Below are 27113 nucleotides of genomic sequence, written 5' to 3'. Positions count from 1 at the left end.
CCAAGTTCATGGCAGATTATTTTTGGACATTAGTGTGATGTCTAGAGTGGATATCCTTTTTCACCACTACCATTTCCTGTTCTGTCACCTGTAGTGACTATTGTTGCTAGATTGTACATCCATGTGGTTATGTGGCAGAAGAATATGACAGGGTTGTGGTATTTCTGCCTTTCAACCAGCTTCGGAGGTAAGACAGAAGTCACCAACCACACAACACGGAGGGGTAGCTAATTCTGAAACAGAAAGAGCAAAGTTTTCTCCCCGCCCCCGCTGAACCTGTGATAAAATCGTTTTTAAAGGACACCTCTTAATAGCATCTTCGTGTTATCCTTCCTTAACATCCATCCCCAAGTCTGGTGAACTTTCTGGGGGCTTTTTGTTGTCGCCGGGCTAGGCCCCGGGAGAGACCCAGAGAACCCTCTCTGGAGTTGGGGGAACCCGCCTGGTCCTCTTTCCACTTGTTAATGCCAAGCCCCCTTCCTCCGCCTTGCCCCCCACCGCTCTGCGAGACTTGACACCAATTGCTGCTGAATAGCAGAGGAAGGCGGGAGGAGGAGGCGGCGACGGAGGGAGGTGGGTATCATGTGATCCGCTTTCCTGCTCCTTTAAAGCAGCCACATGCAGCCGAGCGCCGGCCACAATCACAGCTCCCGGCAGAGCGGGATTCGGATCCGGACTTGCCCGGGCAATCAGTGCCGAGGCGGCCGCCGCTCTCCCTCCCCATCCCTGACAGCCTTAACTTTTGCCGCAGTAGCTTGTGCAAAGGGAGCAAGCTGCAAAAAATGGCAGGGGCAATTATCGAGAACATGAGCACTAAGAAGCTGTGCATTGTTGGCGTGATCTTGCTGATTTTCCAAATCATCGCCTTTCTGGTGGGAGGTCTGATCGGTAAGTGCGTCGCAGGGGCAAACTTTATCCTTCTTTTCCTTCGCCTTTCTCTCTCTTTCTTTCTCTTTCTGGCTTCTCTCTTCCCTGTTTTCGAGACTTTGCTTCTGTGATCTAATTAGCCCGGCTATTGTAGTTAAGAAAACACCGCGCCACGGGCCTCTTTGTGCCCCCTGCACTCGAGTGGCTGCAAAGGAAGGAGAAAGAAGGGAGGGAAGGAAGGAGGGAGGGAGGGGCGCGCGCACAGGCTCGGGGCAGAAAAAAGTTTGTTCGGGGTGTGTGTGTGTGTTTGGGTGTGTGTGTTTCGGCCTCGCTTCCAGGATCTGCTCCAAGGAAGCGAGTGGAAAGGCGAAACCTTTTAAGCATGGCGACTTGGTTTCTTCAAGAAAGCCGGCGGGGGGGGGGGGGAGAGATTGTGTGAAACGCGAAGTTGATATTCCCTATTACTTCAGCCTCGTCCCGACGATCTCCCTCCCTTCCCCTTCCTCTCCGACTGGGCTGCAGGGAGAGAGCTAATCTCTTTCAATTGCAATGAGAAGAGGAGCTGCTAGAGCCCACGAAAGGAATGTTTGCGCATTGTGCCTCCTTGACGGGGATCTGCCTTTCTCTTGTGTTTCTTTCTTTCTCGAGCCAGGCTTACATTTGCTTAGGCAGTCTCTAAGTTTGGATTGAAGGCTGTAAGGGGGGTAAGGACGCTCCCTCGGGAGAAGGAGGAAGTGACACCCCCCCACACAAACACGGAGGGTGAAGGGTTATTATTATTATTGCACACACTCCCTTCGATTCTTTGCTCCTGTCTCGATGGAGGCAACTTAACCACTTACCTGAAATCTTGCTGGGGGGGGGCGCACCTTTCTTTAAACCTATTGGGTGGACAAAAGGTTTTTTTTGTTTCCCACCCTCCTCGCGCCCTCCTTCCGGGCGAAGTAAAAGTTGTGCTGCATGGGTGCACAGTTCGACTGTCTCCCTCGTAACCCTCCCATTTCTGGGATATAGGAAGATTGGCTTCATCCAGCGATTCCCACAAAAATCTTCCCTCTGTTGCCTTTGACTGTCTGAAACTCATGGGGTTGCTGCTCTCTCAAGTCGAAATTCCTACGTTTACAGATAACTAAATGGTAGGAACTGAGGAAATGCTTAATTCAACAAGCTGTGTTAAAAACAACTTGGGGGCATGAAATGGCAAACAAAAGTGGAAAGCATGTTGCATCCTATTTGAGGGCTTTTTCTTTTCAGATCCCCAGCCTGGGTGCTAATCCTTGCTTCTAGCTCAGTCAGGTACTCACTATTTTTTATTATCTATCGGTGCCCCCAAACTTGCACCTTTATTCTGACATCTGTCGCACGGTACAGGGAAATGATATGGTGAATAGTCTAGTAACCCAGTGCCCTTGCTTTGCTTCGCAAATAAATAATTCTGTTTAGGGCTTGCTTGTTTTTCTTTTCTTTTTTGTTTTAAATTAAGAAGCACAATCCAAATTGCTTGTTACCTGCACACTCTGTATCTGTCTTAAGATGCAGAAGAAAAAAACCCCTTTCCGGGCAAATCTGCTTATGTCTTAAGAAAAATGAATATGGAGTGACCTTTATGGGAAATGTTAGTGGAGCAAATGCTTGGAGGGAGAGAGACTACTTAAAATCTTGCTCTCCTTCGAGTGTGCTCAGCACTCTGAAAACTCTTGCTCCAGGCAGTTTCTTAAGCAGTGATGTAACCTTTAATTGTTCCGGCTCTGGAGCAAGCATACCCCAAATCCTTTGTTTTAATTCTCAGTTTTAAGGTTCATCTCATAGCATGAAGGCTTTCCCCAATGCGAGTCTGCAAGACACCACTAATGGGTTGTTACAGGCAAATCTGAGGAATATTGCAACAAACTTCACAGAGGTTTTTATTTCGAGGATCATGCCAGTTGGTTATCCCACCTCATCTTAACCACATCATGTGCTGGGGTTATATTTTTATTTTTGAAAGTTGATTTAGTGTGTCCTAATGCACAGTGCTTGCTTAAAATGCCTTCCACCTTCAAGTTCTGAAAGCCTGGAAAATATTTTAAGGCACCATGATAGAACATTTAGATGAGGGTAAGAGACCTGTGGTCCTCCAGAAGTTGCTGGACTCCAGATGTTGAACACCCATATGCCCCAACAACCATGGTCAGTAGCCAGGGGTGATGGGAGTTGTAGTCAAGTAACATCTGGAGGGCCACAGATTGCTTTAGATCGTGGCCAGACTTGGCCCTCCAGCTGTTTTGGGACCACAGTTCCCATCATCCCTGACCACTGGTCCTGTTAGCTAGGGATGATGGGAGTTGTAGTCCCAAAACAGCTGGAGGACCAAGATTGGCCATGCCTGCTTTAGATCAAATTGTAGAATAGCGGCTACATGATTTTGCTGTTGTATGCCATTATGTAACTCAGGTTTTTTGGTTCGGTATGTTTGAGCCATGAATACATCCTTCGGAAGTATAGCTTCCAATTCAAATACAAGACTGTGGAATACTTTTGAATACTAAATTTCCAGATAAAATTCTGCGCGCTGTTACGTTGGAGGTTTGGGGTTGTTGTTGTTTTACTACTGAATGACGCTTGTGTTCAGGGAGGTTTCAAACCACAAGTTACTGGTTTGGACATCATGGTAAACTGTGGTTTTGCAAACTTGGAAGTTTTGTTTTACAGAGGGTATATAAGGAGGGACGGGAGTTTGCACATTCCAAATCCAACAAAATATGGTTAGTTCAATGAGGAGTGTGATTTCTGATCCCAGTCTATGTGAGGATACTTAAGATTGTGGCTTAATGAATTCATAGTGGTAACCTTGCACTTCAGTCCCCTAATAGTAATTTCCATTCATCATTTTTTCAGTCAACTGGTAATGGTTTATAGTGTGTTGGCAATCTCCCATAGAAGATCCATGTTCGTGACAAAATCCTAGATAGCTCAGCTGGTTACAGCATGGTGTTGAGAATGCCAAGGTTGCAGGTTCGATTCCCCATATGGAACAGCTGCATATTCCTGTATTTCAGGGTTGGACTGGATGATCCTCAGGATCCCTTCCCATTCTACATTTCGGTGATTCTCATGGCCAAGGGTGAACTCTTGGCTGAGGTGGGACTGGCTTGTTCTTTGATCCTTAAAAGAAAGTCCCTAGAAGTTAACAAGGTTTACCTCGGTCAACACTTATCAAGTTCTGTGCTTCATGGATGACCCTATATCAGATTGCCTATCTTTATTCAAGATTAGTTTTGCTTATTTTATTCCGTCATGCAGTTTTAAACACTGGGATCCCTTGCCACATCTGTGGCTAGGGCTGCTCTGCTGAATAGGTACATGCTGTACTCAGGGTATGAATGCTGCATGGGGGCCCTTCTGTTTGAAAATATTCAGCCTGCAGTCTTAGCATAGATTCTTGAGATAGGAAATAGACAAGAAAGGTCATGTCTACTCCCTTCTTCAGTGAATATCTGTTAATTGCAGCTGAATGGGAAAATGCACTGGAAAATGAAACTACTTGGCACAAATCTGTTTGTTTTTAAGAGTGGTGAAGAATAGACAATAAGGACTTGAGGGGGAATACTTCAGATCCTACCAAAACTGCATTGCCTTGCCTTTATCTCTTGTAATGGCATAACTTACAGTAAACGGCTTTATAGCTATAATAGTGTCTTTGCTTAGTTTTATGTGATACAAGACTCCGCTGTAGTTCTTTCCAGATACTAGGAAGGATTGTCAGAGCTATTACTAGAGGCCAAAGTAAAATGTTACTGCTGGTTTCTTTCTCAATAACCCCCCTCACCTTCTGAAGCTGTTAGTGAATCTGATTTGGGAGTCTGATGGGTTTGGTATATAGAAGATCCCGATTAAAAGCCCATCACAAAGTCGCTCTTTTGTAGCTTAACCTCTTATCATGGGAGTGGTTGAGAAGATAAAACAAGACTAAAAGTGCTATGATAGTGTCAGAAACCCTAATCTCATTTTAAAAATGAAGATTTTCCCCTGCTTTAAGGATCTTGGCGTGTTTGGGAAGGGAAATGGTTTCTCCTCCAGCGAAGAAGGCTTCTGTTTTGCCTGAAGCTAAAATTCAAACTCTTTCTGTAAGCTAGGAATGCTTCCCTTGAGATGAAAAGGCTCTGTGCACATACCAAGGATACTTTAGTATTCCTTCAGGCATGTATGTGGTAGATGCAGAGTTATGTCTAGGGGGGGACAGGCTAGTCTAAATAAACTGTTTTATGAGGTACCAGTAGTTACCTGCGGATTAGACACTGTAGAATTGAAATGTTTCAGCTTGAAAGACACTGTTTTTCCTCAGAGCTGTGCTCTCGCCTCTGCTGTGAATAATGTTGGGTCATCACTGCTATTTAGACTTGTGTTGTGAGAGATTTAATAGTCTGGCTGAAGGAGCAGGAAATGTGTTTTTATCCAGAGTAAAAATCGACAAAAGGAGGGCTTGGACGAGGCCCAGGTATGCGATGCTGCAATTAGCAAATGTTTCCCGTGTGTGTGTGTGTGTGTGTTGAATTGGCTTGGAGGGTCACAGTGAAAATATGCTACAGAATTCAAACTGCTGTAGTCATTGGCTGCTTCAAGAAGTATATAGTAGTAAACTTGCTATCTAATCCTACTTAATGCTCTCCTCATGGAGATTTCTTTGGCACCTTCATTGTACACCTTTAGGTGCCAGGCAAAAACTGTTCCTTTTCAACCAGGCCTTTGGCTGGTTGACATCTAATGCCCTTTTAAATGTGTTGTGGGAGGGGAGATTATTGGTTTGTTGTTGTTTTTATTCTTGTTATTTTGTGAACGGCCCTGAGTTCTACAGATGAAGGCCAGTATACAAATGTAATTCTTTGCAGCAGCAGCAACAACAACAATTTATGACATCATTCATGGTCAACAGTGCTTCTTTGGAAAATTTTCAAAATCAACTTGGTCATAATGATTTCTCTGGAGAAACAAGCTTGCCTTGTGCTTCTGGTTGGGGGCAGCATGTTCTAGGAGAAAAGGGTGTAGAAAATTGCTGCCTTTTGATACTTTTATAGGAAAGGCACAAACATGGGGAAATAACTGAACTATGGCAGCACTGGTTGAGAATTGGGGGAGAGAGACTGCAGAAAAAATCCTATTGCTGAATCCAGTAAAAAGTAAGTAGGCCACTCTCCCTTATGTTCAGTGTACCTTATACCGATTAAGTCGCACTCACGAAAAACACAACATACATAAGCACAATCCTAAACCTCTTTACTGGGAAGCAAGGTCTTCTGATTTCAGTGGGACAGTCTCACATGTAAGGATGTGTAGAAGTGTAGCCAAACTCTGCAAAAACTACCAAAAGGGAAGAGCGTCTGCTAAAAGTCTGACTTGGTTGTAAAGTGCTATGAGCTGAGCGAGTTGCAAGTCAGTGGGGTTTTTTTTAATTCTTTCCACAGAAACAGATTTGTGATGTAGGCTAGCGATGTGAGAGTTGAGGATGATAAATTAGCTTGTTTATTCCTGCCCTCCTGTTGGTTAGTGTAATGAAGCAGAAGCCCATTGTATGCACTCATTTGGTAGCGATAGCTCTGCGCAGAAGGGGGTAATTGAACAGAAAAGCAGAGAGCTCTTGGAGCATGGGAGTAGTTAACATCACACGAGGTCACTAGGCTTCAAGTTTTAATCAGTGTGGACACCCTGCGTTTCAGATTTTTCCGAACGATCCATTGGGGCATGAAACAAAGATCGGTAAATAATCTGAAACACAGAAAGGAGCTGTAAAAAATAAAAGAAGGGCAAAATTCCAGCTGCAGATACATTTTAAATGTTGATCTGGGAGCCTGTGGTGTATTTAGATTAAACAGTACTTACGCAGGCCATAGCAGTTTGTGTTTCACTATTAGAGCAAACACCCCCCCCCCCCATGGTTGAAAGTTTCCAGAAAGGTGTCTTGAGGTAAAACCAAGAAATTGGCTGCAGACATGTGGTGGGACTCTAGCAAAGGTTCAAGGGGCCTAGTCAGAGGAATCTTCCTGAGCTTCCATTTTGGGAGGCTATGGGCTTCTGGTCGCAAGAACTGTACCCTCCCCTTGCTATCACAGCCCACATTTAAAGACGAAACTGGGGTGGAGTAGGGTCTGAATCACATATAGCTCATTGTAAACTGTCTGCATAATGCTGTTGGAAGTAGGTGTGGAATGCCAAACACTTCACTCCCAGTCAGACCTCATAAAAACATAGATTTGGGAAGCAGTTGAGAAGCCGCTGTTCTTAGCACAGCTTTCTCAAGGAAAGCTTCCTTCAAGAGCTGTGGACTGCAGACCAGGAATCACTGCAGCAAAGATTGGTTGAGGGGGCTAAAGTGTTAGAGTTAGTGCAGTGGAACAACTGTCTGCAGTACCCTAAATGCATTTTTGCATGCCAGGGCATGTGTGTGTTTAATTTGGATCCCTTCTAACTTCCATTTCAGGAAAGCACATGATAAATGCCATTATTAAGGGGAAGAAGAATTTTGTTGCACATGTCTACAAACATTCAGACTGTGCCTCTGGCGAGCTGCTAGCAAACACTTGTTATGACTTTGTGGGTACCATCATCACCAGAGTGTTACTGACCAAAAATGGTCAGTAACCAAGAAGTACTTTAAGGACCAAAGCCCTGGGTTCCTTCTCCAGAAAGTGTACAACGTGGGCAGCCTGTTGTGTAGAATAGCCAAACCCTGCAATAAAACCACATTTGTTCTGACCCATCAAATAGACTCACAACTTGACACCAGGCACATCTGATAGTACAATAGCCATCTAACGAAGACTAACAAGGGTGAATTGATGTCCAGGAATAGCCTCCTATAAGACAGACCCAGAAGATAAGGTGGCAGGCTACCACTTGTTGCCAGCTATTGCTCTCAATTAAAACTACCCCAATGTATCATAGATCTAAAACCAGTTTTGTAGAATTATACTTTCCTCTCTCAGGCCTTGGGTTGTGGGCTTATACTTGCTTAACAAACAGCTCCGTAACCTAAACCAGTGATTTTCAACTGGTGTGCTGTGGCACCTTGGGGTGCCTTGAATGTTGGTCAGGGGTGCTGTGGGCAACGCTGGCCTCTGCCCCTCTTCCCTCCCTCCTTTGATGCCCTCTCGTGTCTCTGCCTCCCTAAAGCTTCTGCGCAGCCCTGGCTACAAGCTCTGCAGGTGAATGGTGCCTCTAGGGCTGACCAGGGAGTGCTGGTTGCCAGGAGCTGAGGTGGCCTCGGAGTACTCAAGCAAGCAGGCGAGGAAGCTCAGTCAGTCAGTCTGCCAGCCCTTGCTGTTGGGAATGGACAGATAAGTCCCAGGCCCCTGTGGGGCTGTGTGAGGAGGCACCTTTTTGGGGTGGGAGGCAGCTCAGAGATCTGGGGTGGCAGCAATGGCTGCCCAGAGGACGCACAAGGAGAAGAGGAGGAAGAAGAGTTTGGATTTGATATCCCGCTTTATCACTACCGTAAGGAGTCTCAAAGCGGCTAACATTCTCCTTTCCCTTCCTCCCCCACAACAAACACTCTGTAAGGTGAGCGGGGCTGAGAGACTTCAAAGAAGTGTGACTGGCCCAAGGTCACCCAGCAGCTGCATGAATCTGAGGGAACACTCCACAAGGGAGGATGTTCAAAAAAGGGTGAGAGGCTGCCAGCTCTGCAGGAAAGGGTTGACACGACTGGGCTCCTGAGCCCCACAGGGGTGCCGCAGAAAGAATGTAGTTGGGAAAGGGAGCCGTGGACTCAAAAAGGTTGAAAACCTTTGACCTAAATCATCTTTCCAGCTGAACATCAGCACAATAATGAGACCGTGCAAAATCCAGGTGGCAAATTTGTCCCCACATTTTCTTTGTCAATACCATTATAGGAGCTAATAATGTCAGCATTTTATTCCCCCTTGCTCATCTTCCATGTATGCCATCATCTGTATACAGTGCCCTTCTGCATTCTGCGTAGGTCCATCAGGCCAATCCCTAAGCAATTGTGTTGGTGGATGCAAATCCCATATGAGGAATGGCAATATTCATAAACCAGTGATAGAAGTTCAACTCCTCTCTCAGGTCTCAGTAGGGACAGTGGCTTCCCTTTCTTCTACAGATGTTAATTAGCATGGTAAGTTGATGGGTGATAAAGCAATCACTGCGGTTACTTTGCATGCATTCTGCTTCTGATCGAGTTGTCACTATCTGTACTTTCCCTCTGACCCCAGGCTTCCAACTTTATCTTCCCCATCACCATATCTGAAGAGTATTGTAGCCTGGAAAAGCTTGTGCCGTGGTAACATTTCTTAGTCTTTAAGATGACACACAAGAGTGTTGCTAACACTAGCACTGCTATCCCTCTAGAAATCAGAACACTTTCTTCTGGAAACACAAACTATTCAATTCAGATTGATAATTCCAGTGAGGAAAGGCAGAGGACCTGCTTGAGGAAAAGGGGTAGTAGCTATGCTTCTCATTCCTTCCCAAGTGGAGGGGACTGGGTGGGGAGCACATGTGATGAATACTTGTTTGTTAACTGCTGAACAGAATGGATGGGAATATAACTGAACTGCAGAGGCTGTATTGTTTAGTGCTCTCTGACATTGTAGCTTCTCACTTGTAAGTTTTTGTTCTTAAGTATTTATTTACAAAATTACCCAAGTTAATAATTTTGTAAACAAATCAAATACTTCAGTAAATGTTATGTTTTGTTCAGCTAATAGTGCCAAACATATAAAATGCCAGAAACTAGGTTGAACTTAAACAGAGCATCTCTCTGAGTTAGATGCACAAGTTGACTGTCACCCAGATTTTATCTGTCTTCGTGCTGTGTTTTAAAGGACATCTGGTCCAAACTTCAACAGACTCTTTTTTTTTTTTTGCCCCCGAGGTCTTTTGTTCCACCCACTTTGCTTTTATTTTTATTTTTTGTATTGGCCAACAAATCCCCCAACATCTAAAGGGGAACATTACAGCCACCATTCTGCATGAATGGCTTGAATTCAAGCAATACTCTTTGAGAAGAGCCAGACATTCCAGACACAGCTCTTCAGATAAAAAACTCTGTGCGGTCTTTGTATTTGAAGTAGACAGTTCTCAATTAAACAAATGCTGTTCCTCAAAAAAACCCTCCTCCTGCCTCCCCTCCTTCTTACCCATGAACTCAGCAAGACTTTAGATACCCTGCCATAACTTTAACACTGTTTTAAACATGTGGCCCATAGCAGTGGTTTTCAACCGCTGAATGATAGGAGTGCCATGGGCAACACTGGCCTCTGTCCCTCCGTCCTCTGATGTCCTCTTGCGTCTCTGCCTCCCAAAGGCTTGCAGTGCTGTTTGTTGCAGCAGTCCTGGCTACTCCCCAGGTGAATGGTGCCTCTGGGGCTGGCCAGGGGGGGCTTCCCAGGCCACTGTGGGGCTGTGTGAGGAGGCACCTCTCTTTGGGGTAGGGGGGCAGCTAAGCTGCGGCTGCTGCCCAGAGGACTCCCAAGGAGAGGGGAGAGGAGAGGAGGCTGAGGGAACACTCCACAAGGAAGGGTGTTTGAAAAAGGGTGAGAAGCTGCCAGCTCTGCAGGCAAGGGGTGACATAACTGGGCTCCTGAGCCTCTCAGGGGTGCCGCAGAAAGAATGTAGTTGGTCAAGGGAGCCGTGGACTCAGAATGATTGAAAACCTCTGGCCCATAGTGCCTTTCCAAATACAGTGGTACCTCGGGTTAAGTACTTAATTTGTTCCGGAGGTCCATACTTAACCTGAAACTGTTCTTAACCTGAAGCACCACTTTAGCTAATGGGGCCTCCTGCTGCTGCTGTGCCGCTGGAGCCCGATTTCTGTTCTTATCCTGAAGCAAAGTTCTTAACCTGAAGCACTATTTCTGGGTTAGCGGAGTCTGTAACCTGAAGCATATGTAACCTGAAGCATATGTAACCCAAGGTACCACTGTAATGTTAAACAACTGTGAAGAAGAGGTAACTCGCATTATTTTCTTGACTTGTTGGGGGTGGTACAGTAGATAAGCATCATTACCATTTGGCAGGTATGACAGATCTGGCTTCAGCGCTGTACAATAGGAAAGAAGTGTTGAGCCAAAAGGTGATGATGGTGGTGGATGTCTTTGGAATGGCAGCAGAGTCGGTTGAACGGGATTGCAAAGCATGGTGCGGAACAAAGCTCGGGAGAAGAGAGTGCTGTGCTCCGGTTTTGTGCCAAGCAGGACACAGACATTTCTTTACACAACATTTTTTGCATTGTGGTTGTATGCTAAGTATTTGCTGCAATTGGACATATAGCAAGGAAAGCAGGAACGTACGGAAACCCATTACAAATAATCAGACTGGTGCTTTAAAGGACTGATTTCATTGCAGGGGCAGACGAATGGGCTGAGAGAAGAGGCGGGTGAGGACTGGAATCTGGTTTTGTTTCACTTTTCTAGTCCTTTGTTCTTTAAAAAGCAATTACTGGGCATTCTCTCCCCCGCCCCCCAGCCTGAGAGGATGATTTTGGGGGAAAGTGCAGGGGGGGGGGGAATGTGCTTTTAATCCCCCATCCCTGCATATTAAAAATTAAGCCTGGAGATTCATACACACAGTAATAGGAACCTTACCAGAATACTCTTGTGCTATGGTTTAATTTGCTTGTGACATTTAGCATAATCTGCAATGCCATGTGTGTGGCTTTAGGAATGGTCGGCTAACAGCCTGCAGATTTCCTTTGCTTCTGAAGTAGTTGCATGACCTATGGGCTTGTGGCTTAAATACTGGGAGACTTTGCTTATCCTTTCCCTGCCTGCCATTTATCTTTATGAACAAAATAAAATCTAGGTGTGTTTTTTTTAAAAAAAGGCAGCAACCTTGTACAGGTGTCCACAAATCTGTGGTTGCCAGCATGCTCAGTGGCGGATTCCCTCCCTGGAGTCTTCTCCCAGTTGCAGAGGCTTGACAACCATATGTCAGGAGTGCTCTGATGGTGTTTCCTGCTTGGCAGGGGGTTGGACTCGATGGCCCTTGTGGTCTCTTCCAACTCTATGATTCTATGATTCAGATGACTCTGGGGAGGTCTCACACATTGCGCTGCCCTCTAGGCTTTTGGCCTCGTCCCTCTACTGTCTGCTGAGCAGCTCTGCATGACACAGGATCCTGGCCTCTTCCCTGAGCCCCCTGCATGCCAGAGGCTTGTTAGGCGGTAAGGATTGGTGGGAGCCACTAATAAGGGCTGACTACAAAGCCGAGCCAAAAATCGATGGACCCTTGACCATGGAAACGTGTCTGTATTACAGCATATCTGATCCAGTGAAGCACCAGCTACTCAGTGGTTTGCACATCCCGCTTTGGAAAGAATTTTATGTGATCCAGCATCAAAAGGGAATAGCCCTCTCTCTGGTGGGCCAGAAGCACAAGAATATGCTCTGTTCTGGTTCATTGGAGCAAGTCATTGCTTGATGCGCAGGATTAGGAAGCTCATATGACCAGCTAATTGACCAGAGTTACTGATACAAGTATGTGCTCCATGGGGCAAAACAAAAGGCAGGATGTGTGGAGCCATTCACTGCCGCCGACCTTTTGAGAGCTATGCAGCTATCTTCTGTACACAACTATAGCAGAATCCCTCTAATCCCATCCTGAAAGGTCTGTTACTGGCATAGATTCAGCAGTATTTTGAGTTTCTTTTCATGGCCATTCTTCCACCATGGCCTATTGGGAGCATGGCATGGCCTAGAGACTGCGATCTATTCCCACTATAAATAAACCGACAGTGATCTGCCCGTTGGATTGACCAGACTTGTTGACCTTTCTTTGGGGAGCACACTGGTTTAGGATATGGAGCTGTTTTGTTAAGCAAGAGTTGTTGAGCTTTTTTTGAGGAGACTGACCAAAAGCATTGGATTCCATGCATGGATTGCAAAATACAACATTTTTAACATATACAGTCATAACACAGTTTCAACTTTTCTCTTATTTTTGTTGATTTCCTGCTCCTTGTTGTTGTTTCTCCCCTTCTGCTGCACCCTGTTTTATTTATATTATTACGAAATACAGGCAACTCCCATTTTGCAGGCGTTCCGAGAACGTGTGCCCTTTCATGTGCATATTGCCATAACCCAGATGTGGCTGGAAAAGGGGTTGGGATTAGGCATGCTCCACCAATGTGCATGGGGGTCAGGAACACAACCCCTGCACAAAACAGTCATTGCCTATATAAAACTACAGTAGAATGCCAATATTCTTTTCTTGGTCAAGGTGACTAAAAGAGTACTGTGGCAGCACAACTACAGACATTGTTGGAAGATGCAGGTTTTGTTGACTAACTTGATTTTGGCTTTAGAACTGGTTTTGGGACGGAATTGGCCTTGGTTGATCTGATGGATGTTCTTCATTGGGGCAGGAGGAGTTGCAACTCTGCTACTTTTTCTCTTAGTAGCTTTTGATAGCATCAACCGCCGTATCCTCCTAGACCAGCTCTGTCAGATGGAAGTTGCTGGCATTGTCCTTCAGTGGTTCTGTTCTACCTGCAGGACCATTTGCAGAGTGGCCTCAGGGTCCCATATTGTCCCAAATTCTTTTTAAAACCCACTTAAAGCTGTTACATGTGACTGAATGGATCTTCTGCATGTGTGTCAGACACTCTTTAACACCATTGGGAGTGGCATTAGGCGATTTGGAGCAAGGTGTCACCAGTTCACTGATGGCACTCATTTCTCTATAACATCTGAACCTGATGAGACCATGCAATTCACGGACTGATTTGTGGAGTAGATGAAGGGCTGGATGAGGACTAGTAAACTGAAGCTGAATCCTGGCAAGACAACAGAAGCTTTGTGAGCGAGCAATTGCTAAGTTTGGTAAATTGACCAGTTGACTATTCTTGATGGGGTTGCATTCTCCCAGAAGAAGTACTGTTAGTGCCATCACCCAGTAGCTAGGAGTTCTGCTTTCCAGCTTCAGCCTATACCACATAGCTGGGACACAAGCTACAGCCATGGAAGGGCACAAAAATGGGGTTCAATATTGTTTTCATTCCTCTGGCACATAATTTCATCCTCACCTTTTGTGCCTCTAGATCTGCTGCAGGTGTTCACATGAGATTGAGTAACTAAATTTTCCGCTTCAGATGCTGCTGGCCACTGTTTAGTAATACAGTTTATAAACTGTTCTTTTGTGTTTCTCCCCCCGCCCCCCCTCTCCTCCACAGCTCCAGGTCCCACTGCAGCTGTGCCCTATGTGGCAATAAAGTGCATAGATGTCCGGAAGAACCACCACAGGAGCAAATGGCTTATGCCCTGGGGACCTGACCAGTGTGAAAAAATCAGAGACTTTGATGAAGCGATGAGCAGGCAAATCGAAGCCAACGATATTGTCTTCTCAATTCACATGCCGCTCCCCCACAGGGAGATGAGCCCCTGGTTCCAGTTTATGGTCTACATTTTGCACATGGACATTGCTTTCAAGATCGACAACCAAATTAGTAAGTACCTGGAAGAATTCTTGTTTACGTAGTTAATGTAGTAACTTGAAAAGGGGTTTTGATGTAAGTCGGACTGAGTGGGTATGTTGTGTGTATTTTAAAAGAAGGTGGTAAAGGAGAACGAAGGCCCGTCCTTCCTTGTATTAAGGCAAGAGAGAAGGTTATCTAGGACAGCTTCACTCACCTATTTCCACATGGGCTCCCTTCTGACTTGTGGATTGCAGTGGACCACGGCTTATTTTAATGGGCAGCCAGACTCAAAATGGGTTAGTTCCAGTGAGGGGGAAAGACAGTTCTGAAAAGATAAGGTTGCCGTACATCCAGAACTTTCCAGAAATACCTGGAATATTGTAGTCAGAAGCAGTGTCTGTGTGGAAATTGGTGAAATGTCCAGGAAAATCTGAATGTATGGCAACCCATGTCGGCAGTGTCGTTTTTGCCTATTTTCCTTTGAAAGCAACATTTGTTTCTGATCCGCCCCTGCCCCCCCGGAAAAGATTTAAGCAGTTCAGAAATTCAAGTGATGCAAAAGTTGTATTATGTTGGGTGATGTAAAAAGTGACTGAGAACAACTTGAAAGTAAATTAGTTTCTCCTTCCCTTGCCAAGAACACTTTTCACAGATTCTGCAGCTGCCCTTGGGAGTTCATGACATGTCTTGCGTGAAGCTTGATGATAGCACACTTCTGTGGTAGCGGTGTTAGAGTTGGAGAAAATCCTCAGAACTGGAAAAATCTGTGTTGTCTTCTAAATGTCATGGAATGTGACTCCAAGCAAGAAAGCATTGTATTTACACACAGACGAGGCACGCAGATTCCAATCATGTACCACTGGGCGGTTCTCAGTTTCCCTTTTAAAAAGTCCTGCAGTGGACAAGGAGAGAGCTCATCTCCTCTCCAGAATATGCTCATGCCAATGGGAAGGTTTATGGGTAGCAGTAGGAAGAGATCAAAGTCCTCCTCATCTTTCCCTTTGAAGCAGTAAGAGGGATGGGGAGCCTGTGGCCCTCCAGTTGTTGCTGAACTACAACTGTCATAATTCCTGATCATTAGCCATGCTATCTGGGGCTGATGGCAGCTGGAGTTGAGTGACACCCAGAGAGGCGTGGCTTCACCACCACGACAGATTGCTGCAAGGGCAAAATCAAGCAGAAGAGCCTGCTCCCTCCAGATGTTGTGCCACTTATCATTGTATGATGGGATTGTTAAAAAACACGATTTAATCCAGCAACGTGGTTGGGTTCAGGCTGCTTCTTATGAAATTAGGAATGTGCCATGGCTCACATTTTTAATATGATTGCATTATAATACGCTGTTGTGAAAATTACTGTGAAGTCTGTGCTTGGGGATGCTGTCATGATAGATGTGTTCATTGTGTGGTCTTGAACTGTTGTCCTGGCATATGTGACAACACCATATAGTAGACTGTCATGCCGCTTTTGTGACTTGCAGCAATGTTTACATTTTCCTTAATATATACCGTATTTTTCGTCCTATAGGGCGCACCGGCCCATAGGATGCACCTCGGGTTTTTTTTTGGGGGGGGGGAATGAATAAAAAAATTATTCCCCCCCCAGCTGCGGCTGCTGCCCCAAGCCTTGCGGACACCTGCCCGAAGCAAGGGAAGCCCTCTGGAGGGCTCCCCGTGCTTCGGGCGGCAGGGTGCCGCCCCAAGCCTCGCGCGCTCGGTGGGTCCTCCCGTCGGGCGCGCAAGGCTTGCGGACACTCGCCCGAAGCACAGGGAGTCCTCCGGAGGGCTCCCCGTGCTTTGGGCGGCAGGCTGCCGCCCCAAGCCTCGCGCGCTCGGCGGGACCTCCCGTCAGGCGTGCAAGGCTTGCGGACACTTGCCCGAAGCACAGGGAGTCCTCCGGAGGGCTCCCCGTGCTTTGGGCGGCAGGCTGCCGCCCCAAGCCTCGCGCGCTCGGCGGGACCTCCCGTCGGGCGCGCAAGGCTTGCGGACACTTGCCCGCACGGGGAGTCCTCAGGAGGGCTCCCCGTGCTTCGGGCGGCAGGCTGCTGCCCGCAAGCCTTGTGAGCCCGTGGGAACTCCCACAGGGCTTGCAAGGCTTGCGGATAGCTTCCTGAAGCCTGGAGAGCAAGAGGGGTCGGTGCGCACCGATGCCTCTCGCTCTCCAGGCTTCAGCGAAAGCCTGCATTCGCTCCATAGGACACACACACATTTCCCCTTCATTTTTGGAGGGGAAAAAGTGCGTCCTATGGGGCGAAAAATACGGTAAGTGGCGGTGTCGCAGATCTTAAGGCTGGCCTGTTTTAATTCTAAGCATTGTGCATAGCATGTGGAAAGTTGCTAGAACCACACATTCCAGCCGAGTTATAATTCCACGAGCAGCGTTTCCACTCAGTTTGTAAAGACTTCATTCAGTTTGACAAGCACCATGATCCTGAGAGATTTCCTTTCTGCATTGGCAAGAAATGTGTGGAAGCAAAGGAGATAGAGTCTTAGGATGATTGATGTCTTTCCTCCCTTTTTTAAAATCGCTGGACTGGAGTTGGCTGCTAATTTTTGGGGGCGGGGGGGGGGGAGAGCTTATTCACATTGATCTGACCTCACCAGCCCCAAATAGCTTTTTCTTTTCTGTCTTGGTGACCAAGAAAAAAAAATACAAGTGTAGTTTTCTCCTGTAATCAAGGAGAAGCGTGAAGGTGAAAGTCATTGTGAGATCATTCTTGGCTTGGTTTTCCTGCTCTAATTTGAGTGACTGTAGCTCTGCCCTGGCTTTGCCATTTCTAGACGGAGGAGGAGTATACAGACTGGCCTGAGTCCAGGTCAGAATTCACTCTAGCAGATTTCCTGATTTCTATAGAATTCATTCTTCCAAATGCTCCCCTTTTCCCAACCTCTACTAAACTACTGTATTGACATTGGGTGATACTTGGTCATGCCTTTAACTGTATAAAACCATCCCCAGCTGTTTCACCTCGAGCCGCTGAAATCTGCAACCATTTGCCTCTGTTGTTCCTCATCAGTGGGCAGGTGACACTTTATTTTGTATCCTGCTCTTCCTCCAAGAGGCAGCACACATGAGGCTATTAGGTTGTTATCTAGCAGAAGCCTCGTGATATAGAATGAGGCTGTGAGAGGCTGACCTGCCTACAGCCTTACCCAGTGAGCTGCTTTGGGCATCAATTTGTCAAAGTGTCCCTTTGAGTGTAATACAAGTGAATGTGTTGAGAGCAGTTGGTTCCTTGCCTTTCTTTCTTCCCACGCTTCAAACACTGGTCCATGTAAGAGCAGAGACCCTTCTGAGATCATCGGAACTGGCGTAGCATGGCATTTTTAAAAGCTTTGGAGTCCCCCCCCCCCCTTTCATACATTTGCACCACTCCAAGAATGTATGGAGGGGAGAATGGGATCTTCTCCGATGCTGGTTCCTCCCCAACGTCATTGTCCGCCTTCATTTCCCTGACCTCCACATATTGTGCAGGAGAAGGGGGGCTGTGCACACACAGCTGTGCACATGTTGGCTCTTCTTTCAGAGCTTCCCAACACAGAAAGGTTGAGAGAGTAAAGCTACTGGAGACATGGAGGACTGTAAGCTCAGTGTGTAGACAGAAGAGGTCTCAGCTGTGATCTGATCTGGAATTGTTCCCGTTCTTTCTGTGCGCATGCACATACCCACCTCTGTCATTCACATCTCAGCTCTGTAATGAGCTTTGCCGATTGGCCTTGGGTATGCCAGTGTGTCTCGGCCTCAGCTCTGCCATCTGTAACTGGGGAACAAGACTGACTGGCTTTGTGGGCTGTGATTAGAAAATGAGTGCTATGTAAAATATTGGCTCCTCACAGGTCCTGGATGTGTTCAGTGTGAGGCAGCTGTGTTGGTTAAGCCGTTTTAACTTAGCTGTGCAGACATGTGCTCCATCGCACAGAAAACAACAACAACAATTGTATTATTTATACCCCGCTCATCTGGCTTCGTTTCCCCAGCCACTCATGCTTTGCCTATATGGTCTGAAGTGCTGGCTCCTTCAGATTCTACCTTTGAACACTTTTGCTGCTCTGCACCGAAAATTGTTCTCATGAATTTCATAACTAATTCAGTGGCCCCTTGTTTTTACATGCCACAAGAAGGGCTGTGGCAACCACAGGATGCCTTCTTTGAACTCACTGGGATACCTGTAATGATCTGCAAACATGGTGTCTCCATGTTGCCCCAATAGTAATTTACTGACTTGGCTTTTCACTTCTTTTGAACACCCATCCATTTCTCCCTCTCAGGAACGGCAGGGCAATCCCAATATGCAGTCCAGAAAGCTAGACCCAAGATGTCTGCAGCAATTCTTTGCTTCCAATTGTTTCCTGGTGGGCAGAGTTATTTTGGTGTTTGACATTCGGATTCAGAGAGGGTGTGTACAGGCATATATAGAATGCTTGGATTGGGGGGACACCGGAGGAATAAAAATGGCTGCAGTGACTCATTGTGTGACTCAGTCCAGTCACTTCTTTCAACCAGTATCCCTCGGCTGCTTGAACCACCAAATGAAGATGATTGGTGCCTTAAAAGCCACCGTTTTACCACAGTTTAATTACTGTTTCTTTCTTTACTGTGCACAGAAACCCGGCAACCAGGCACTAGCATTGTTGAGTCCTTACAAATTCATCGTTTAACGAGCAAAAGATTTTCTGGCAGTGGAATAAAACCCCAGTCTTGGCAGGATGCCTTGAATAGATCTTTGTAGTGGTTTCATTTTAACTTCAAGATAATGCAGATTGATTGTGATGCTGTAACTGAAACATCTTGGAGGCTGACATTGGTGCCCTTGAAGGATGCTGTGCTTTTCTTTCTGAGGGATATGTTTGTTTTGCATGCTTATGGAAATTAGGTCCTTCCACTGACTAAATATTTATGCTGTTTATTGCAACAATTGCTGCGAACAAATTAATGGCTAGTATTTAAATGTGGAGATAAGCTGCTCTTGTGGAAGTGACAGATTGTGACAAGACAATCTATTGTTTGGAGGCTGTTGTGTATGTGTGATGGTTTGAGGTGTATGGGAGTCAGCAGCTTCTGGTCTTGTCCTCAAAAAGTGAGAAAACCTCCCCCCCCCCCCACCACACTCCCTCAGGAGAAATAGTCTGGCACTCACATGGACAGGCAGTAGGCAGGGCCACTCCCATTTCCCTAAGAATATTGATCAAGAGAGGGGAGGATTGATGGTGAACTTAGTTCAGAGCTGGGGAATCTATGACCCTCCCAATGTGGTTAAACTGAACTCCTATTGTTCCTGGCCATTGAATCATAGAATCATAGGATTGCAAAGGACCACAGGTATAATGATCGTCTATTGCAAACCTCTGCAGTGCAGGAAACTTTTGCCCAGTGGGGGATTCAAACCCACAACGCTGAGATTAAAAGTCTCATGCTCTACTAACAAGGCTGGCTGCTGATGGGACATGGAATCCAACAGCATCTATAGGGTCACACATTCCCACACCTGCCTTAACTTGAGATCATCACCTTACCCCAAGTCTTTCTCACATAAAGCCCCAAACCCCCCACACAGAGAGCCAGTGTGGTGTAGTGGTTAAGAGAGCTAGACTTGTAACCGGGTTCACGTCCCCTCTCCTCCACATTCAGCTGCTGGGTGACCTTGGGCTAGTCACACTTCTCTGAAGTCTCTCAGCCCCACTCACAGAGTGTTTGTTGTGGGGGAGGAAGGGAAAGGAGAATGTTAGCCGCTTTGAGACTCCTTCGGGTAGTGATAAAGCGGGATATCAAATCCAAACTCCTACTCTTCTTCTTCATACAGACATGCACACCAGTAGCAGATTTTAGAGCTTTCAGATTTCAGTGGCGCCCTGTGCAGCGCCAAAATTAATTGCCTCTTGCCTTCCATTCTAAGTCATTGTTGCAACACCCTCTCGACTTGGTGCCTAGTACGGGTGAACAGGTTGCGGTCCCTAAATCTGCCATGCTTCTCTTTTGTATTTTCCTCTGGCCACATGTACCTCTGAATCTTCTCTTCCTCCCTCTCTCCTCTACCTTGATCATAGAATTGTAGATTAGGAAGAGGGACCCCAAGGGCCATTTAGTCCAACCCCCTGCTCTTGAAAGGGCATGAGTTGCTTATATTGATTACTACCCCTGTTCTGGAATTAAACGGCAAGAGTCCCAGCAGTGGTTGTATATACTACATTGGGGATGGGGAACCCATAGCCCTGCAGATGATGCTAGGCTGCAGCTCTGAAATCCCTTCCCATTGACCGTTTTGCTGAGGTTGATGGGAGTTGGAGGCCAATAACTTCTGAAGGGCCAAAAATTCCCCAAGTTTGCACAGAATATGCATTTCATATATGGCACCTCAACTGCTAAAGCAGCATCAATATCCAATTGGTTAATCCTAAATGACTCTAATTGATTGCTACTTTAATAGCAACCTCCAAATTTCCATTGATTTTGAAGTGTTGTCTTGCCTGCCAGAAAGTGTACAAAAACGGGCAACAATCAATTCCTATGTCATTATAATAACTCATATTCCTTTCCAGGCAGAACCTGAAAACAGATAACCTTTTTGTTTTAGAGTAGACGTAATGCTCTTTGCCAAACAAGTGGAAGAAATCGCTTGGTATCTGCTTGGAAGTAGCTACCAGCTCTCTCAAATGCTTTTAACTAGTGAAATATGTCAAACGATTTGTGCAACTTGATAGTGATTTTAAAAGAGAGAGAGAGAGATTGATCAAAAATCTCCAAACTGATCTCCAGTCCTGTTCTGTTGCAGCAGCAAAGCCTCCTTTCTCACAAGGCGTATGAAACAAGTGCTCTGTGTGAATAACATTGACCATCTTCCAGTAATAACACAGCTGTTGAAAGGGCTTAGTCACCCAGGCAATGGAGGCATTTCTGAAAGGGGAATGTTTGTATGCAGCAACCTGACATTTGACTAGATGGGACCTTGAATCGGAAGGGGTGGAACACAGGCGAGAGAAAGAGAGGCTCTCTCGTTCTCTAGCCAGAAGAGATCCCTGTTTGGGGCCTGGCACAAAAGGCTCATTCTGAAACAAGGAAGGCCACTCCAGTGTTTTGTAAGCAATCTTATTCCTCTCAATGAGTTAGAACTCCAGCTCTCTCAACCTCCCCATTAAGCACTTCATCCCTCTGTCCCTCGCTGTTTCCCTGGTTATTTCCAAACAGCTTCGGCTGTAATTCTCTCATGGACTTAGGCACAACCCAGATACCACCTTGCCACTTCCATTAGCCAGGAATCAGCCTGGGGAGCTGGCAGTGTTCCTGTGCAACTAGCAGGTGTCACATGTCTGGGGCATGTAAACCCTTCCTTCAACTTTTCCATCGGGACGGGAGGTGTCCCGAACACTGATGAGCCTTCACAAGTGTGACCAAAACAAAAATGGGCTTTTAAGCAGCAGTGGTATTTTCCTTTTTGTTGTGGCCTTGTACCCTGCACCTGGGGATGGAGATTGGGCAGGTTGATGTATCGAAGGAAACTTGAAGAGTAGGGTTGCATTGATTCAGAATTGGTCTTTAGGTGGATATGTGTCTGTGTATATATGTGCATTTGAAAACTTTGCAAATAAACAGCAGAGGGCAGAAGGATGGACCTGAATAATCCTTAATCCTAAGTGTAAGGGGCATTAGCCGCCTTCTCTGCTGATTGATGGTGGGGTTTTTTTTCACGGTGAGCAACACCAGAACCATTGAAAAAGGCCTTCTGCTTCATTTTTTTTCTTGCCTTGTATCTTCTGTGAAATAACACCTGCCACGCTTTGGGTGCTGTTGCTTTTAGGCTAGCAGTTTGGTTAGATCAACTGCAAGGTAAACTAGTTCCCTACTGTTAATGTCCTGCTAATGTGCTCCTATTATAGGCTGTTCCCCAAGTTTGACAATGAGAGGGGATGCACACGTTTTGGGAGGGAGAACACACAGTCCCAAACAGACTTTCTACTATGCTGCCTGGGAATAGTTATCCCCATCTGGCTGCATTTACCCTGCTCTTCAGGCCAGAAGACCTCCCAGAGTGGCTTGCAAAAAATAATAATCCTTGATTAGCAAGACTGGTGCTGTTTACAGTCTTATGATCTACAAAGGACACGACACAAAAGGAAAAAGTGAGGCAGTGAGAAAGGAACAAGGAAACGGGCAAACTTGAGCACCGGTTATTAAAGTTACAAAGTTCTTACTGTACCCAGCTTGAGTGAGGTCAACCCAGCTCTCTCGCCTGACAAAATAGTTGAGCAGGTGCTTCTACAATGCAGTAGCCGCAACAAACTAAGAAGAGGTCACTAAAAGTTTGACCAAGGAAAAGGAAGGACCCTTAGCAAGACAAACAGATAAAGCTTTGTTGTATTGTGTTGTACAACTGACTGTTCTGTCAGTGGCTTCCCCAATATCTCATGCATTTTTTTCTCTCATCACCTGCTCTTGAACTTTTAACTGGAGTCAGGAATCAAACTACGGACTTTATGCTTGAAAAACATTTGCTCTGTTATTGGGCTGTACCACCCCCACCCTATGGTGCACAGCACTGCACCATACATCTAGCACTCAATAAATTGGGCTGTATCTGATATCCCACCACTTCCTTGTTCAATGAGAACTGGAAAGTATTCTTGGTTCTCCACCATCTTCAGCAAGCAAAACACATACAAGCATTTGCTTATGTCCAGTTACAGAATATCATCATGGATTATATATCCTTGCAAACAAGGGTGCTTTCATCTCCGCTTCTGTAATTGGGCCACCCCAAAGCTATTAGTGGAAGGTGGAAATGGCCTCATGTTCCTCCATCTCCCCCTGTGCAGGACTTAAGTTTGTATATACAGTAGGTACCCTAAACCATTTACTAGCTTTAGATATGCTCCATGTACTTAAATGATGGTGCTGCCAGTCTGATACACGGTAACATGAACAATGTCTCACTGGTCGGATGTCAACACTGCATGATCCATGATCTGGTGGGACGCTTTTTTCCTTGAAAAATACTTTTTTTGATATAGTATGTCACGTGGATTCTCTTCACATGCAGCAAAATGACTGGGGAGTCTAAAGTTTTTGGCTGCTATTGCTGGCCAAGCTAAAGAAATTGTAGATGCCAAGTCACTTCTGTGCTGCCTGCTTCCTTTTGTCAGGGAAAGGAGCTGAGGAGAGTTGGACATGGGTGCCTGAAGGAGTATGGTGCACCTCCAGGGAACTGCAGTCATATCCTACCTGCTTTTCCTGTTTCAGAACAGTAAAGACACCAAGGGAGGGTAGCGCTTTTCGCTCTGCATGGCCAAGGCAGCCCAGAGGCCTTGCCTGTGTGGCTGCCAAACAGCTCTTGGCCTTTCTCCTGATGGTGGAGGTGGTGAGGTGGCAGGTATCCCCATTCAAAACTTTCCACCTGTGCAGCTTTGAAGTTGGTAGGAAGACTGATCACTCTGTGGTGAGCAGAATGATTTGGGGTCCAGAAATGGCCTGGCTCTCTCCTACTTCCAAATGATGTGATTAGGATGTACTAGCTGCAAGTCCTGTCATTGTTTGGCATCTCTATTTTTAGATCTATGTGGTGTGAACAAAAGATTTTTGAATGTGTAAAGCTAGAAAGGGAATGGGAAGTGTTTGAAACTACATCTTTACCTGCAAAGGGAGGAAAGCTTTGTGAAATGTTAAGTTGAATTCAGAGGCAAGACTTTGTATACGTATATATTTTTTAAAAAGGGCGAGTGTCAGAAAATGCATCAAGGATGTTTATGAGTGTCTTGTATAAAAAGGCAATGCTGGTCTTTACTCTTGTTTCACAGGCAAGTGTAGTGCAGTTAGATGTTCCAGCATTTAAAGCTGTCTGACCACACATGAGTGGTTCTGAGGTAAAAGTTTTGTAATACACGTACTGTTATGGTTTTACTTTTGAGTTGCTGAACTGAGAAGGTTTAGCAGACAACAAGATCCACAAGCTGTTGTTGCCTCTTAAACACTCCCTACAGCCACACTTTCTCCCTCCTTGTGAGGACTGAGATTGAAGAATGTGCCAAAGTACAGCTTCACATTGGTAGGAGATGAGGCACTTCCATTTGAGGACTTTTCACCACCATGGAGTTAAGGAAGAGTTTTTCCAGGAGAGGGGGAAGCAGGAGCGTGCTAGGCCGCTTTAAGTCTTAGTGCAGGGGTCAGCAGCCTTTTTCAGCTGTGGGCCGGTCCACTGTCCCTCAGACTTTGTAGGGGGCTGGACTATATTTTTTTGGGGTGGGGGGAATGAACAAATTCCTATGCCCCCCAAAAAGCCCTGAGATGCATTTTAAATAAAAGGACACATTCTACTTGTGTAAAAACATGCCAATTCCCGGACGGGCCTTAGGTTGCCTACCCCTGTCTTAGTGCTTCCCATTTTAGAAACGGTGTCCTGCTCTAAACCAGTGGCGTTAACTCATTTATTCGATTGATTTCTTCTCCGTCCTTCACCAGGAGGTCTCAACAATACAGGATTAAAATCGGTTAAAAGAATTTTCCACCAGAAGAATAGAGTGGTCCTAACGCACGCACATATGTATGTATCAGATGTCAAAGGCCAAGTTATAGAGCTACACAGTCAAAATGCAGTCAGATGTGCCTCTACGGGAAGTGAATTCTGCAACTTAGGGGTTGCCCTCTCGCAGGGTGCTGCCTCATGAACTTCCGTTAAGACCTCCTCTGCTTGTCTTCACACCAGAGAGGATTGGTACAGTCTTTGAGATATTGGGGACCATTTAAGGTTTTAAGCACCTTGAACTGGCCTCAGAAATGAACTGGCAACCAATGGCGCTGTTCTAAAATGGGGGCTATGTGAGTAATTTGGCTGCTGCATTTTAAACCTCCAAGGGCTGTCCCGGGTAGGGCGTGTTGCAGTAATCTAGTTACTGAGCAAAGACTAGGGTGGACAAATAATCTCTGCCCACAAGGAGGAGGTCTTGTTTTGTGTTGAGGATCTTTTTGCCCAAACAACAGCAAAACTTTCAGTACTCCAGTACTGTCCTCTATTAAGATTTACAAAAAAATAATAATAAATATATGCTGTATGTGTGGCCTGCATTTAGAGTTGTCCCTTATATCTTGCCATGCTAAGAGATCGGAGTAAACTTAATGTATTCAGCTATTACTCATGTAGTGATCTTTGACATTAAGATTCTCATTTTAAATCTGGAATGTGCAGGTTGTAGATAATCTAGAAGGTTTTGGTTTGTTTGTTTGTTTGTTTTTAATGGAGGGAGCGAACCAAAAAGCCCTGAAAAAAATGTCATTGCTCCCATGCAGTAGAGAACCACCTCCAAGCACTGTATAAATAGATGGTCTGAACCACAAAGCACTTCCACACCCGTTCCCAGCACGCTAGATGAGCGTCCCTCCACGTAATCCCAATAAATTATAACTTTGAAACCGGTAACAGATGTCTAGGCCGGCAGAGCTTCAAAGACATTTCTTTCTCAACTGCAGGCTGGAAAGATGCATTTGTGAAGCATGAGGAACAATTGTCTTCTGCTTGGCACTGACTCTTGGGACTAGAAGTCTTAATCGGCTGCAGCTTCTTGCATGTCAAGTGACTCTTGGTGATATGTAACAAGGTTGAGCTTGCAGATGGATTATATTTATGCCAAATCCAAGTGGCATTTGTGGTCTTGTAAAAGAATGACAGCGAAGGTTGTAGTCGGCTGGCTGTAATTTAAGCCAGGCGCAGGTGTTTGTAAACATGTGCCATCTAGGATTCCTGTAGAAATCTGAAGAATGGGGGTAGCTAGGATAGAATCTGCATTAAAGAGCTCAGAAGGAATTCCCAAGGATGTATGTTCCCTCCTGCTTTGGGGGTAGTGGGGAGGAAGGAATTTTGTCCCTGCTAAGAATTACAGAGTGCCAAAGTCGCTTGATTGGGTTTCTAATTCTGTCACAATCAGTAGAACATTTTGACCACATCCACACCATACATTTAAAACAAACTCATTCCACTTCTAAGAGCCATGGCTCCCCCCCGCCCCAGAATATAGAGATGGACAGTGTTCTCAGAGCTACCAACATGAGTTTGACCAAACTGTGGGAGCCAGTGGAAGACAGGAGTGCCTGGTGTGCTCTGGTCCGTGGGGCCACGAAGAGTTGGACATGACTAAACAACAACAAATGGAATGTTTCTAAGAGCCTGAGGATTTATTACTTGGTTTGCATGACTTGAGAAGCCAAACTATGGCTTTACAGGGCCCAGACAAGCTTGTAGACCACTTTGCAGCTCAACAGCAAGCCCAGGTTCGAACAGCACACCAAGTGAAACCTTGGCTTTGCTGAGTGTGGCAGTGACCACAGGACCAGGGAAGGAGCACAGAGGCTGCAGAGTCCCCTGGGAGTCCCACATAGTCCCAGGAAGCTTACATTGTTGTAAGAATCTAGGCCAATGTGTAGACCTGTGAAAAAGGGCTCCATTCTAAATCATGTACACAGCAAGGATTAGACTTTATCCCAGAGCATCATAGATCTAACAGCCTGGATTTTTTTCTTTCAAATGTGCAACAAGTAAGCTTTATGTATAATCTAATCGCCTCAATGAGCGATTTTGTATGTTGCTTTGGGTTGCCTTGGGCAAGATAAAGTGACTTAACACATTTTAACAATAATTTTATCCTGCTTGTCATGCTCTACCTGCTTCTTTCTGTAACAAGTTTTGATTGCTTTGTTCTTACAGAAGAAAATGCAGAAATTATGCTTGATGTGTCCTTAGCGTACCGTGACGACATGAGCGAGGAGTGGGTAGAAATGGCACACGAAGTTGAGACCCGAAAGCTAAAATGTAAATTTGGAGCTCCAAAAGTAGGTTCCTTCTGGTTCTTGTTGGATATTG

General features: G+C 45.7%; 1 protein-coding gene across 1 annotated transcript in view; it reads left to right on the top strand.

The window, feature by feature from the left end:
- The first annotated feature begins 596 nt into the window (after nt 1–596).
- The window catches only part of WLS (Wnt ligand secretion mediator), a 38558-nt gene continuing 12041 nt past the window's right edge, over nt 597–27113 (top strand). Inside the window, exons 1-3 of the mRNA XM_083448319.1 lie at nt 597–888; nt 14033–14305; nt 26958–27082. Of these exons, the coding sequence (XP_083304445.1) occupies nt 783–888; nt 14033–14305; nt 26958–27082 (504 nt within the window). The 5' untranslated portion in view covers nt 597–782. The remainder of the gene's footprint in view (nt 889–14032; nt 14306–26957; nt 27083–27113) is intronic.

Source organism: Podarcis tiliguerta, assembly GCF_965153285.1.
Source record: "Podarcis tiliguerta genome assembly, chromosome: 6".
Classification (NCBI taxonomy): Eukaryota; Metazoa; Chordata; class Lepidosauria; order Squamata; family Lacertidae; genus Podarcis; species Podarcis tiliguerta.
Note: the sequence above shows the minus strand (reverse complement) of the source record. Positions and strands in the feature narration are given on the sequence as shown.